This window comes from Scardinius erythrophthalmus (genome assembly GCF_964197995.2).
Source record: "Scardinius erythrophthalmus genome assembly, chromosome: 21".
Lineage (NCBI taxonomy): Eukaryota > Metazoa > Chordata > Actinopteri > Cypriniformes > Leuciscidae > Scardinius > Scardinius erythrophthalmus.
The window spans coordinates 2646880-2663103 of record NC_138241.1 but is presented as its reverse complement, the minus strand read 5'-3'; the positions used below and the strand labels follow the sequence as shown (position 1 = coordinate 2663103).

Below are 16224 nucleotides of genomic sequence, written 5' to 3'. Positions count from 1 at the left end.
GAGAGGGAGAGAGAAAATACTGAAGTATCACATTCATATCAGGATTCAAAGAAAGCCTCTCATTTGGGCACAATGCACCTTATTTTTTATAAGTTTACATAATGCGTAGTGTTTTTCTGTGACTACAAATGTACATTGATGACAGAGTAACTTGCAACCAAAAACAGCCAACAGTTAGGATAATGAAATATATTACCTAGCAGAAGAATTGTTTATTCTGATTATTAATAATAACTTTATGTATTTATTTTACATTACTTAAAATTCTTATTGGATATGCCATGTTCAAAGATTTGTTGTCAGCTTCTTGGGAGCCACAAACCATAGTTTGGGAGTTAGACTCCAACTCTAAACCATTGCACCCCATATCAACCAACCCAGTGGGGAAATTACTGTCTTAATCACTCAGGTGCTTTAACAAACAGCTAAATAGATTTATTATATATAGACAATGCTATGAAATATGCTTTGTTTGGCCGTAAGCAGTATAATGACTCACATTCCATCTCTTCATAATAAAAAGTAATCTTCTCCTCACAAAATATATTTATATATTACAGAAAGAAATATCACTGCTCTGTTTGCAAGATACTAAACTTTAAGGAGAACCACACAAAATGATTTACAGTCACAAACTGTACAGCAGAGGTGTGGGACAGCAGGGTAAGCAAGAACATAATCAAGAGTAGATATATTTGGTTTATATACATTTCTGTAAAGAGTTCAAAAAAAAAGTAGGTGGAATGTAATATTTTTTTTCGGTGGGACATACAGTGGTGGCAAAACTTACATTTGGACACTAGAGTCACACTTTTTGAATATCTTTGAGTTTGAATATTACTGGATTAAAAAACAAAATATCAAACCAAGACAAAATGATGCTGGAGGTTTTCTGAGATATATATTTTTTTTAATTACTTTTAAGGGTTCGCTTGGTCTGGACCAAAAAAAAAAAAAAAAAAACGGTTGAGACAGCAGAGTTAACTATTATTCATATGAACCGCACTAACAGAGCAATCGCTCCAGAGTTTGGTTTAATCCAACCAGACAAGCCAAGTGTGAACAGCCTTAACCAACTGCTGACAAGACGATTTGCTACTATGAACTTTACCATTATCATTTGAAGCCTGAAAAACTTCTTTTTGTAAAGTGTTTTGCTTTTAAAATGTGCTTGTGCTGTCTTTCTTTACAAAAACTGACACTTGCATATTTTGACTTTTCTAAGTGTGTCTTAAGTGTCCGAATACTTTTCAGGGCCACTGTATCATTCAGAGAATACAGTTTTAACATGAGAGGCTCACATATGAGAGACATTCATTGAATAATCACAAGAAAAAAGAGAAAGCCGAGAGAGAATGGGCTAAGAATATATGCTAACACAGAGAAGACATCATGCACATGGCTAGTTATTTTTACTCAAAAGGCTTTTCAAGCTTCTCTCCACAGCTTCGTCTAATTCCTCCTCAAGCTCTTCTTTTTTGGACATGGCCAGTTTGGACTGGTAGTCCCTCACCACTTGGTCTATGTAAGGAGCACTTTGTGTGCCATGCAGCATGACGGTCCACTCTTTCAGCAGGCCGTTCTGCGGGGTTTCTCCCTGGAAACCCACCTCCAGCAGCCAGGTTCCCCGAGGGTCCTCGCCCCACGTGTGTGTGGTCATGAAGGGCCATTTGTCGAAGCCCACCTTGGCGTCGTCGTCCCGGGGTCGGCGGCTCAGCAGGATCGACTTGGTGCCCATGGGTGAAGTCATGTTGACGTTGAGATCTCCGCGCCGGCTGGCGTTGACGGTGACGACGGCCTGAACGTGCTCCAGATACCGGACGAAATTGTCCTTTCCCTGGCAGGCATCGGTTGAGATGCTCAGCACCAGTTTGTTTCCCGACTGGATTTTACTGCACAAAGAAAGAGAGTGAGATATTATAAAGATGGCATTTAATACTGCTAGCAAGCCAGAGGCAAAAGATTAAAACATCTGAAGCTATGACCGACAATGGAAGATACTGTCTAACTGGCTTGTTCACAGACAACAGATGGCGTTTTATCAGGTGCACTGTACGTTAAACACGGCTGTTTTCCCAGCATCACGCTAACAGCGGTTGATGTACATGCTAAAACTCCACAGGACCTTTAGGCGAGCTATAAGCATTTCAACCGAGACAAATGTTATGTTCTTCCATAATCACTTCTCTGGAACAATGGAGACATACAGTACACAACATCCTTACTGATAAATGTGTTTTTAGGGGAAAGGCCATGTGGAGAAGTTCTGCAGATTTCTGTAGGATTCAAACAGCCAAACATCACAAAGTTCTATATCTCAACCCATGCGCTTTGATTCGATTATTTCCAGAGGGTGACAGTGGTGAAGCATTTTTACTTTACTCAAGTAAATTGTTCAACTATCTGTAGCTTTGTCTTTGGAAAACTTTTACATCATTTCCAAAGCATAATGTCATACTTTTTACTGCACTACGTTTCATAAATAAAAGTCCATGGTCCAATTGTTTTTACCTTTGATACTTATAGTCCACATGAAATAAAAAATTGACCCTATTTACTTTGTTAGCGCATATTACTAGGCTTGTGGTGAACAATTAATCCGTGCAAGTTAATACACAGAAAAAATTTGTTTGCCGTGGTAATCTTCAATCAAAATCTGAAAAGTTACTTCCGGTCTGGAATGGTGTTCCTTCTCTGATGATGTCAGTTTGACGGCTTGGGTTGGGAAACACTTAACCACTCCTCAAACCGTCAGTCTGCTATGAGCAGAGATGGAGAGGAGGAGTGCTGAAGTGAAACCCTGTCCTCTGTTCAATATTCCCTTTCACTTGGAAATACGTCACTGGAGAAAAGTCGTTTGCAACTTCCGGTTCACAGGGACTTTAAGTACATTAGAAATGTAGTACTTTCTTACTTGTGCTCAAGTAAAACTTTGAATTACTTTTACTTGAGTAAAAGTAAGAAAGTACTAGATTTCCAATGTAATTAAGTATTAAATAAAATTCAGTATGAAACGTAGTGCAGTAAAAAGTACGACATTATGCTTTGGAATGTTGTGAAGTAACAGTTTTCCAAATAAAAACACTGCTTAAGTACATTTTTCAAGTGTCTGTACTTTATCAGAGTAAAAAATACTTCACTACTGTCCGCCTCTGGTTGTAAATAAGACTGTAGTTCTCTTAGCTCTCTGGATTTTGAAAAATGAAAATCCCATTTATTTCCCCAATCTGAAATATTTCAGTCTAAATGAATATTCAATGAGAAAAATTTAAGATACGGTAAGACTTGCTTTTCTCCATTGGGAATTGATTGCTGAAAGGTAGGTTGCATACTGGAATAAGGAGGGTTTGAAACTAAACAGACATAATCTGTGATAATGAAAGATGTTCATTTTTGGATAAAACATTGCAAAGACAAACATTGTTTACAATAACACCAAGAACACGCTTTCCCTAGTTAGAAACAAGTGCGCTTAATTGTATTGAATGTACCCTTGTAGTGTACTTCAAAGTACTTAAAAAACTGGGTCAGTTATTATTTCACATTGATTTTAAACCCTTCTGCAGACTTTCCCAATAAATCAGTGCAGAAGAAAAACTCAGTAGATTGGCTATTAGATCACATTAATGTTCCCAGTGACATTTACAGAGTTAATATTAATTCAGCGACATTACCTAATAAACAAGTATGAATGTAAAGACCTCTCTGACCATAATGGATAGGCATCAGGCTCAGACAAATGTGTTTCGCTTCAACTACAGAAATCTCAAATAAATAATCACCAAAGTTAGTATCTGTTAGGGGTGTAACGATACCCTCATGTCACGATTCGATACATATCACGATACTGAACTGATGATACAATATTATTGCGATACTTCAAGATATATGATAAAAGGTTAACAAAAAATGACCTGTTGATTAAAATGCTAAATTTGATATTACATTGCGTGTGTAAGTGAATAGTCTTGGACTTGGTGCTGGAAACCCAACACACAGGACAATAGAGACGCCAGAATAACAATATTCATGATTCTGAAGCTGAAAATACAGAATTATTTTAGACGAATATGCCTTCACTAGATATATTTAAAATAATGTAGGCCACTTTTTACTGGTAACATCAGACATTTGGCATTATCAGGACACACAAATATCCCCACATTGCATTATACTACATTAAATTCAACATTATATATAGTAGTTTATTGTAGAACTGACAGTAAAACTAATCCACAATACATATCGATGCATTTTTGTATTGCGATATATTGTGACACGATATATTGTTACACCCCTAGTATCTGTGCAAGAGCTAGAGCTTTAATGCATAGCTTCAGTTTTCATTTCATAAATTTACAGTTCTACCATTCTGATCTTCTGCCATTTCAAAACAAGCAGCAAAACTGGGCCATGGAAAACAATGATTATATGTTCCTCTATTTTCAATGGCACAGCATCATGGTGCCAACAATTGGTTTGGCCAGATGATGTGTTTTCCCCTCTGTAAGGCGTCTTTGTTGAGGCGCAAGCACAAAGGCCCGGCGCTGCTGACTGGCTGTTTTGATGATAACAGCGGAGGACTCGAGCGAGTGGCTGTAAAGTGGATGTAATGGCATTATCAGAGGCAGGTCTCCCAGTCTGGCCATTACAGCGCTCAGATTAGTGGGAGTGTTTGTGTGCGCGTCAGTCTTTGAGAGGCTAGTGTTTCCCGGGAAACTAGTTGATAGAAATATCCAAAGGCCACAAAAGAGGACACAAGGGTGTGGATGTGTTCGGTGCATAAAGACAGAACAACGGTTATTAAAAGAAAACATTTAAGGACATGTAAGGTCTGTGTGTTTGCAAAGACCTATTTAGCACATTAATGTCACACAGCTAGCATCGAAAGTGAAGACTTTCTTGTTAATCAGGTTGTTGGCAACTATTTCAGTAACACTTTACAATAAGGTCCATCAGTTAACATTAGTTAATGTATTAACTAACATGAACTAACCATGAGCAATACATTTGTTACTGTATTTGTTAATCTGTCAACGTTAGCTAATAAAAATAAAGCTGTTCGTTGTTTGTTCATGTTAGTTCACGGTGCATTAACTATTGTTAACAAGATTTTAATAAAGTATTAGTAAATGTTGAAATTAACAGTAACAAAGATTAATAAATGTTGTATATGTGCAGTTCTTTATTAGTTCATGCTAACTAATGTAGTTAACTAATTTTAATTAATGAACCTTACTGACCTCTGGTCTGGCAACCAGGAGCGCTGTCTTCAATGACAAGAACTTAAGATCGACTGATTGCAAAGGCTCAAAGGGAGCACTCTGCAGGGCGGATAGAACCACTGCAAGGTCCCAAGATGGTACGAGAGGAGAGCGAGGAGGATTTAGTCTCCTCGCTCCTCTCAGGAACCTGATGACCAGGTCGTGCTTCCCCACGGACTTACCTTCGACTGCGTAGTGATGTGCGGCGATAGCGGCAACATACACTTTGAGGAGGGAGACAGCTTTCTCTCCAAGAGGTTCCACTTCAACGCATAGGCATGTCTCGTGGACAATGCTCTAGTGGAAGTGATGGTAGCCACCACCGGATATGGTAGGGTACTCAAACCTGCCTCGTCCCATCCAGGAGCCACATGTGGATGTTCCAAAGATCGGGATGAGGGTGCCAGAGGGTGCCCCGTCTCTGAGAAAGGAGGTCCTTCCTCAGAGGGATTGGCCAGGGAGGTGCTGTTGTGAGGAGTACTAGTTCGGAGAACCAGGTCCGGGTGGGCCAATGAGGCGCAACCAATATGACCTGCTCCTCATCCTCCCTGAGCTCACTGGGAGAAATGCATACTTGCGGAGGCCCCGCGGCCAGCTGTGCGCCAGTGCATCCGTGCCGAGCGTGCCCTCAGTCAGGGAATAAAACAGGCTGCAATGGGAAGAGTCGTGGGAGGCAAACAGATCTACCTGTGTGTCGCCGAACTGTTCCCAAATCAGCTGAACCGTCTGGGGATGGAGTCTCCATTCTCCAGGAAGAGGCTGAAACCGTGAGAGTTCGTCGGCTGCACGATTCAGGTCTCCCGGGATATAAACGGCTCGAAGCGACCTCAGATGCTTCTGACTCCATAGGAGGAGGTGGTGGGCGAGTTGCGACATACGGCGGGAACTTAGACCACATTGTCGGTTGATGTACGCTACTGTCGCGGTATTGTCTGAGCGGACTAGTACGTGTTGGTTCTTGAGCAATGCACGGATGTGGTGCAGAGCCAAGCGTACCGCCAGAAACTCGAGGCAATTGACATGCCAAAGGCGCTGGGGTCCTGTCCAGGAGCCCGCGGCAGCATGTCCATTGCACATGGCACCCCAGCCCGTGGTGGAGGCATCTGGTGATACAACAACATGCCTGGAAACTCGTTCTAAGGGCACTCCGGCCCGTAGAAAGCTGAGGTTCGTCCACGGGGTGAAGGTCTGACTGTAGGTTGGAGTAACTGGTACTCGGAGCGTGCCTAGTTGCCATGCATGCCCACCTCGGGACTCGATCGCGAAGCCAGAGCTGAAGCGGTCTCATATCTCATATGAAGCAACCCGAGCGGCGTAGCTGCAGCTGCCATATGCCCCAGGAGCCTCTGAAATAACTTCAGTGGAACCGCACTCTTGCTCTCGAACTGTCTCAGGCAAATCAGCAGTGACTGCACGTGCTCGCTCGAAAGCTGCGCACACATGGCGATCGAGTCGATTTCCATACTGAGAAAAGAGATCCTCTGCACAGGGGAGAGTTTGCTCTTTTTCCAGTTGACCCGAAGGCCCAGACGGGCTAGGTGCCGGAGCACTAGATCCTTGTGTTCGCAAACCTGGTCTCGAGAGTGATCTAGGATCAGCCAGTCGTTGAGATAGTTCAGGATGCGAACCCCGTGTTGGCGTAGCGGCACAAGGGCTGCCTCGACGATTTTCATGAAGACGCGAGGAGACAGGGCTAGCCCAAATGGGAGAACCGCGTACTGATATGCCCGCCCCTCGAAAGCAAACCGTAGAAACAGTCTGTGTCGAGGAAGAATAGAGGCATGAAAGTAGGTGTCCTTCAGGTCGATCACTGCAAACCAATCCAACGGACGAACGAATTTGAAAATGCGTTTCGCTGTCAACATCCTGAACGGAAGCCTGTGAAGGGATCAGTTCAAGACGCGCAGGTCCAGGACTGGCCGTAACCCACCGGTTTTCTTGGGTACAATGAAGTAGGGACTGTAGAAGCCGGACTTCATTTCGGCTGGAGGGACAGTCTCGATCACACCCTTCGCCAGCAGGGTGGCGATCTCCGTACGCATGACAGGGGCATTGCCACCGACCATGGTGTAGCGTACTCCCCGGAAGGGGAGGAGACCGTGCGAACTGAATCCCATAGCCGAGCCTGATGGTTCTCGTGACCCAGCGGGGCAGGTTGGGAAGCTCTATCCAGGCTCCAAAAAACTGTACCAGAGGGGTCATGCGAACCACAGATGTACCCTCAATGGGGCAGCGAGGCAGAATGACCGGCCAGGACATGGGAGGCATAGCATCCCGGTGTGGGGGCACGGTCATTTGCCGCGTCCTGACAGAGGAGGCCAGGGAAGGACCAGCGTTCCACGGGGGCCTGCTCTGCCAGGGGTCTGGCGACATGGGGGACGAGAGTGGCGAGGAGACCTCTGGTGGCTCAGAGAAGGGTGTGTCAGTTCTCTTGGCGCCGAAGAGGCCAGCCTGGGATATGGGAGTGTTGAGGAAACGAGTTCACTCGGCATCTCTCATATTGGCCAGGTTGAGCCAAAGGTGTCTCTCCTGGACCACATTAGTGGGCATCACTTGGGCCAGGGAGCGTGCGGTCACCTTCGTCCCTCGGAGAGCGAGGTCGATGGCGGCACACAGCTCATCAAAGAGCCCTGGGTCAGTCCTGCCCTTGTGCATGTCCCTGAGCACCCATGCTTGATATACCTGCAGGATGGCCATGGCATGCAAAGAGGTGGTGGCCTGCCCCACAGCTCTATAGGATTTCGCTCTGAGGGTCGACGAAAACCTACAGGCTTTGGAGGGGTGCTTTGGGTCACCACAGGAGGAAGCGCTCTGAGGACACAGCTGCATCGCAACAGAACGTTCCACCGGGGGAACCCCAGTGTACCCTTTGGCCACGGCCTGATCGAGGGGAGGAAAGTGATATATTAAATACAGCGTATTGTGCAGAATCTGCTCATATCTGGATTACTTGAACACACACAAGTCACTATGCAACAAATAACGGCACGCTTGTTCATTTGCATTGAAGCAACAGCGAAGATTAAAAAAGCATTTAGTTAACAAAAAAGATGTTGTTATTTTCCAGCATCCTACATGTTCTTTGTTCTGTATTGATCAGTCCATCTAAATCATATATAAGCTGTGATGTAGTTCATCTGATTTATTTCTCTTTTTTTTTCCTTTTTTTTTTTGGCTAGTAGAAGTTCTGAATGCCCAGTAACGTACAAATTTAGTAGCCAAATTGGCCGGTGTGTGAAGAAGTTAATTTCAAACCCTGTTTGTCCTTATAATCTTTTATCAAAATGTAATAATTTGAGCCAACTTTGTGGCCTTTCCTTTTTGGCTGACGTCACAAGTCCCTTTTATTTCTCAACCATTTGGCTCAGTTCTGGTAATAAATGCATACTGCTCACAATCCAGCCAATCACCACCCTTCATTCTCCCTTCATCATCCTGTTCACTTGGAAATATCACTGTCCGATTGCTGAAGTAAAATGTTTGCAAACAGCACTGCATGTTGTAGTCTTGTTGGATGCTTTTCTGGTGTGTTTTCTGTACTCACTGTATCTCCTGCACGGATCCAGCCACACAGTGAAATCGTTCAGGAACGGTCTTCCATTCGCGGGCGAGTTTGACCATTCCTCCGGCGTCTAACACACCGTATCCGAACAGATGGTTGAACTCCAGACCCACACCGTTCCTCCTCCACTGGTGCACCTCGTCATGCAGTTTATTCCTCTTCGACGTGAGGACTGTCAGATGCTGCAAGTCCCGCCAGGTCAAGTTCGGACTAGAGGAAAACACACACACATAAGAACATGTACATGTTAAATTGATGTGTTTTCAGTTGAGTCTTGAAGGTAGCAATAGATGAGATATTACGAAGTGTAAGGGGTAGTGAATTCCATAATTTAGGAGCATTGACACTAAAAATAAAGGAAATAAAGGGAAGCACATTTTTTTCCCAGGGAAAAAAAACTGCATAAATCTGAAACATTCAAGCCTCCTTTATGCTCCCAATCCTAATAGATATCATATCAATCTAAAATAAATGTGCTCTCATGAGTCAATTTCTCAACGAATCAACAATACCCTTACAGTCGCGTATGGTTTCTCATGAGTCCTCTCCTCAAGATGAAGAGCGATGAGCACAGAGCGGATGTGGATTTCCCTTATTTACTGACTACTCTCTGACTATTAATCCTTGAGATGGGCAGGAAGACTAAAATCACATATCAGTGATGGTTTATATTTTATTACTACACAGCTCTCAGGAATACTTCACTCTGATCAATCACAGCATTCAGCAGCAAAACATTTCTGAATAACCATCGTTCATCCCTGCTGTATCATCTAACAGAACGGTCTCTGGTTGTAGTAAGGGCTTGGAGGCCTGATGGTTATGTTGTATTGGCTGAGTGTAAAAGAAAAAGAAAAAATGTAGGGCGGGACTTGATTCTGTGCATCGGTTGCTGATTGGATTATGAGATGTGGGCGTGGCACTCGTACGTTTATGCAGATGAGCGTGAGCTTGCAGGGGCGGAGTTTAGAGTTCAGTAAATGATTGGAGAATCCTGCATACGCCACCAGAGAGAAGACTGATGTTTCACCAGATCCAAGTATTACATTTTGATTGAACATTACCAAGTAAAACAAAACAAAAACAAAAAACATGAAACAAATGCATTGATGAGTGGTTCAGCATAAGATCCATAACATGCATTTAGAAAATTACTAGGGTGAATTTTCGTTTTAATGCTGACATTAAAATAGAGGAAAACAAGTAACTTAGATTGCATTTTAATAATAATGCATACATTAATGTTGTAATATTGTTGCGGTGTAGTCTGCATCTAGTTCATGTGGTAATGGACTACTTTTCTTAGCTGAAGCTTTAAGCTACATATAATATAACAAAATTTCAACTCCAATTAATATTTTATACCTTTGTATCCTAGTAAAAAAAAAAAAAAACCTATACCAAAATTGATTTAAAATACATTTATTTCATACTAAGTATACTTTAAATCCATTAAGATATTTATTGACATACATTAAGACATACTGATATAAAATTATAATTAAACTTTATTTGGAGTATTTCTTTATTGCACAATGCACATGCCCTAATATTATGCATAAAATGTGTTTTAATATCAGTATTAATAAGGATTGTGTGATCTCTGTATAAAATCAGTCTTTAAATGCAAGATATTTCAAATGTACCGTAAGTTTATTTGCAATAGTCCCACTTTAGCACAATCGAGTATACTTAAGTATATCTTTAGTTGAACTTCAGCACTACTTCTGCACAACTAAAGTGTATCAAGTACAAAATTAGTTGTTCCAATTTAGCAGACTAAGTGTACCAGTTTAGTATACCAAAAGTACAATTACAGGGAATAAATATGTAAATGTATTTGTAGTATTCTTAGCACAAAATAAATGCATTTCAAATACATTTTAGTATTTATTCCATTGGTAAGTAATGGTGTACTTACAAGTATACTTGAACAGTGTATTGTGAAACGTCGAAGCCTTACTGTACGAAACCCTTCAGCCACACTTCTGGTTCTGCTCAGGTATACAAACACATGATACTGAACCTGCAGTTTATAATGAGCATTTGCTTTCGGCTGAACAAAGAGGCCTGCTCTTTTGCCACCTACATCATTATTTAGTACTGAGCAAACACACAGACTTTACACAGGAAAGGCCGTGTCAACAGTTATTAACACCAGTCCTACTGACATGTGTGAATGAAAGCAGAAATGATGTGGCAAAACTGACTCTTTCCCACCAATTAATTTTTACAAAGCTTTCTTAATCAAGTGTAATGAGCCGGCCTTTATCACGGTTGGTGCTGAAATCACTGTCTGTGTTATGATTCCAACCTGTGTTCTCTTGTGTGTTCCTGGGGTCGGTTGCACCAGCTGTGCGTAAGTTACAACTTAGCCTAGTTGGCGTAAATGGACACCAAGTTACGACTTACGCACTTCTAAATATTTTTGCGTTGCACCATTAAACTTAGTTGAAGCGTAACTCTACTTATAAACTAAATATTTACGGCAGTCTCCGATCAGGAGTAACGGTTGGAATAAAATATCAGACAGACTGAACTGCATCAATAAGCTCTTCTTTTACCTGACAGACTTCAATTCTTTAGACATATATGATAATGCTGACATTTACACTCGCTTAAATTTTAAGAGAGAGAACATTATGTGAAAAGAATACCTTGTTAGCGGCTCTTTAACACGAATCCGTCCTAAACAGCATGCCACTGTGTGCTTCGGTCCATGTTGTGCATGTCAAATATCAGTTGTAATCAATAAACGTAATTTTTTATATTTTTTGTATTAATATTTATTTATTGATCCTTATTAACTGAATTTCAAATACAGTTTCTGAATGTTATTTACATCTAAAAACACTTATGCTCTTCATGATCAAGTATCGCATTTAATGGAAACTTATTTTTACCGTTAGTAACGTGAGGCAAACAATTAAGGATAAACTGAAATTCACGGCATTTCAACACAACATCTGCTTACGTATTTGGAGGCTGCAATTGGATCATCGAGGCTAAATGTCATATCATGCAACTACGCATTACTTTACGGAGAGCTTACGACCTACTAGCAAAGTTCTGCCTTATAAACAAATGGTGCAACAGAATAAAGTACAGAGATAGTTACAAACTAGCTAGTAGTTACTAAGCCTCTAGTGTAGATTTAACGTTTCAATTTAAGAAAGAACTTATGAACTGCTGATGCAACCCTACCCTGGACTTTTGTTATTTCTTTTCTTGCTCCATGTTTTGCAGTTCTTTGTAGGTTTAATGTTTAGTCTCCCCAGTTGTTCCTTATTAGCCATACCCCCTTGTTATCTTGTTAAGCTCGTCTGCCTGTGTATATATAGCCCTTTGTTTCACTTGTTTTCTGTCAGTCGTTGAATGGACATTCCCTAATTTAGTGTGTTTCTGCATGTTCCGTGTTTTCGTCAGTTACTTTGTGTTCGGATTATAATAAATCTAACCCTGCATGTGGATCCTCTTCCCAGCTTGCTTCTTTGATTGTCTCAAATGTTACAGTCTGTTTGGTTCCTAAAAAGAAATTATTTTAAAATTAATAATTTTTTTTTGCGATTTTCGGCTCTGACTTTCCACAACTAGCCTTGACTCGTCCAGACTGAAAACCGGGGCAAAAATCTGGGCAAAATTAGTGTAGTGTATTCCAGTCTTAAGCAGCTACATGCAGTATTACCAAGCAAGGCAATTTATCTCTTTAATTGTTGCAGTATATTCATTCTCGCTGCTCTGTCTGTTCCTCCTGATTTGTCCTGTAACTGCACTGAAACTGCAGTTCCCTTTCTGTCAGTCACGTTCGACATTGTGTCAAGTGACGACATCAGGGGTCATACTTGAGAGTCTTAATGTCATCACTTGATCTAAAGTCTCTGCTCCCTCCATCAGGGTACAAAGGTTATGTCAGTAACTGTGACATTCTTCATTTGTATTTTTAACTTGCTCCTCATCTCCACTAAAGTATTAGTTCTGGCTACTCTTTTTGCATTCTGTTTGTTCCTCATTTCTGCTCACTTAAGGCAATTGCTTTATCTGTGATTCCTGCCGTTCTCAATGAGAAGAGCCCCAGATTCTGCCCCAGATCCTGCTTTCTATTATGTGTTTGTTTCTTATTACGATTAACCTGTATTTTTTTTCTTTCATTTTATCAATTTATCAATTTGTAGCAGTAAATGAAGAGCTGTCATATCGATCATAAGTTCAGTGTACCACAAGGCTCAGTGCTAGGACCGCTGCTGTTCACTCTGTACATGCTACCATTAGGAGATATCATTAGGAAGCATGGCATTAGTTATCACTGTTATGCCGATGATACTCAGCTCTAAATCTCTTCACGCCCAGACGAAACAAAATTAATGGAATGCATAGCTTATATAAAAAATAGCTGACTAGTACTCCCATAATACTTCTAAAAAAAAAAAAACAGAAGTTTTAACTATTGGACCAAAAACCTCTGCACGTACTATATTAACCTAGAGAGTACTGTCTAACGCTTGATGGCTGATCTGTGAAGTCTTCGTCATTGGTTAGGAACCTGGGTGTGCTCTCTGATACCAATCTTTTATTTGAAAGCCACATTTCTAGCATCTGTAAAACCACATTCTTCCATCTTAAAAATATATCTAAATTACAACAGACAGATTGATAAGACACAAGGTGAGCATTCAGTGAAAACAACAACTGAGATAACGAAGAGTGAACCAAGTCCAGGAAAGTTGTGCAATATTATTATAATAATAATAATTATTATATAATAATCTTGGGATTCAGAATGATAATCAAAACACAGATGGAGTGGATTGTGTCTTAAAGCTTCACAGTTGTTTTCCCTTCATGGGTTCAACATTTAATTTTTGATATGCTGTTGAATGTTTGATGATCACGTTAGTTAACATGTGCGTAAGCAATGCTTCTGTTGCTTGTTGCTTACTGTGTAACAGTGAAAACATGGAAACACTGTCAATGGCAGGGAAAGGGTTAATAACTGCACAGGAGTGAGAGACGACAGCCAACACAGTGAGTCCCACACCCTTCTAATGAGCCTGAAGTACCAGATACAGTCCAAATATGATTTGTTCCCCGGCATTCATTGAAACAGGGTTATTTTTGGCTTGAACCAAAAATGATTTTTGATTTCTTTTTCATGAGGCGATCAGCAATATTCATGCCAGTTCTTCATCAACAGCTGTGAGTATGTGGGAATTAAGTGCCTCAGCCGAGGGTTCAGAAATGAACAGTGATACCTGTTCTCCACCAACTGAGTAACAGTGCTGGTGCCAGAGCCCAATCTCACACTGTACCACACATTTACGCTGAAGAAAAGTATTGTGTATCTTTGTCATGTTGCACAGCTGCTCCGACTACTTTATTTTTATTTTTTTTCTGTTTATTTCAAGTACAATTAACTTATAACAGCTTATTCTGGCAATCCATGTTTTCACTGTAATACTGTAGGGGGCGCTATTACACATCTTCTGAAATAGTACACAATGTTCAAATCCAAAAACAAGCGAAGAAGAAGCAGAAACGAGCGATAGAAGCATTGCATACGTTCATGTAAGCTAACGTGAACGTCAAACATTCAAAAGCATACCAATCAAAACTCACTAACAATACTGAATGAAACGTTGAACCCATGAAGAGGAAACGACTGAAGCTTTGGGGGTGTTGATGGACTTTTTTTTTTAACTTCCCCACATTCAAGTGTTGATAAAAAGAATGAATGAAGCTAGAATACATCTTTTTGTTTTTTTGTTTAAAGTCTGTCATCTTTTTAAAACAAAGAGTTAAAGGAGAGCTCCGGTAAATTTTAACATTGAGCTAATTTTTTTGTACATTTGGAGTGCTGTCAATACAGAGAACAACGACAAAAATCAGTGTTGCCTACACCGTGTTATCCTCTTTTTAAAATTTGCACCCTGTTGACTTCAATGGGGCAAGTTTTAAACCAGCTTTTAGCCTCTTAACATCCTGTTTTCGGTCGAAGTCCACAGTAGTCGATTGTCGAGTTCACGCGCGTGATCATAGGTAACTAAACCTATGCGCGTGAACTCGACAATCGACTTCTTTGGACTTCAACCGAAAACAGGATGTAAATACAGGTATGTGCGCTGGCTGAATAAACATAATTTTTATTAATATCTTTCACATCTACTGCAGTCAGATTCACCCGTGTTAACTCTAAAGGAATCACTCACATTTTCTGTGCACTTGTAATGACACATCAAGGATGTTAAGAGGCTAAAAGCAGGTTTAGTACTTGCCCCATTGAAGTCAACAGGGTGCAAATTTAAAAAATAGAATAACTCGGTGTAGGCAACACCGATTTTTGTCGTTGTTCTCTATTGACAGCACTCCAAATGTACAATGTTAAAATTGACATTTAAGGCATGAAGATGCAAAATCCAATTTCTTTAGATGCAATACGTTTTCAAAACGAGTAGCAAGACTTATAAATAAAGGAACAAATGAACAGAATGTTTCTTTGTTGGCAGGTTATGCAATAACATCATCATTCAACTCTCAATTTATTGGGAATGCAGGTTTAGCTATGGCATCAGCACCATTTTGGTGTTAAAAGGCTATCAATCATGCATGAGGCAAGACTTTTTAAAGCCAGAGTTGTGCTTGTGTTGCTGCTCTGACACAAACCTTGTCAGCAGTAATCTACGATCTCAGCTGGAGTCTGCCAGCACCGTGTGTACGCAAGCTGCCTTATTGTTTCATAAATCTTTCATAGGAGCTCACTACTCATCAGAGCTGTACGCTGGAAAACAGAAGTGTACATACTTGGCCTCCAATGCCAAGGCAAACACTCCAGCAGCCTCGGGGGCAGCGGCAGATGTGCCCGAGTGACGCAGTGTGCAGTTTCCATACAGATCCGTGGTGGCCTGGAGACACACAGACAAAGAGAACATCTTAATTAAACATTACTGCCAAAGATATCCTAATTACACTGTAAAAAATGCCTTTGATATTCTAATTCAGTTGAATTTGAGATAGCAAACATGATGCAAATTTCTGTTTCAATGTTATATATAACAATATGTTTTAATTATTATACAATAACAATGTGAATTTTCATTATAGGCTAAATGACTCATTATGTAAAGTAACTAGTGCTGGGAAAAGATTAATCGTGATTAATCACATCCAAAATAAAAGTTTGTGTTTACAAAATATATATGTGTGTGTATGTGTATAATTATTTTGTATATATAAATACACACACATGCATGTATATATTTAAGAAAAAATTGTGTAGTAAATAACATATTAAATATTTATATTTATATATAATTTAAATTATGTATATGTTATGATGAGGAAGGAGAACCCAGGCACAGATAAAGTACACTAAACACGATTTATTATAGGCAAAAAGGGGAAAAT

The 16224-nt window shown here is 40.6% G+C and overlaps 1 protein-coding gene across 1 annotated transcript in view; it reads right to left on the bottom strand.

Annotated features, from left to right (window-relative positions):
- Positions 1-420: 420 nt before the first annotated feature.
- pcsk2 (proprotein convertase subtilisin/kexin type 2) overlaps positions 421-16224 on the bottom strand; it is a 75187-nt gene continuing 59383 nt past the window's right edge. The window contains exons 10-12 of the mRNA XM_081350921.1: positions 15622-15722; positions 8809-9036; positions 421-1892 (exon numbers count right to left, since the gene is read on the bottom strand). Coding sequence (XP_081207047.1) covers positions 1403-1892; positions 8809-9036; positions 15622-15722 — 819 coding nt within the window. The 3' untranslated portion in view covers positions 421-1402. The remainder of the gene's footprint in view (positions 1893-8808; positions 9037-15621; positions 15723-16224) is intronic.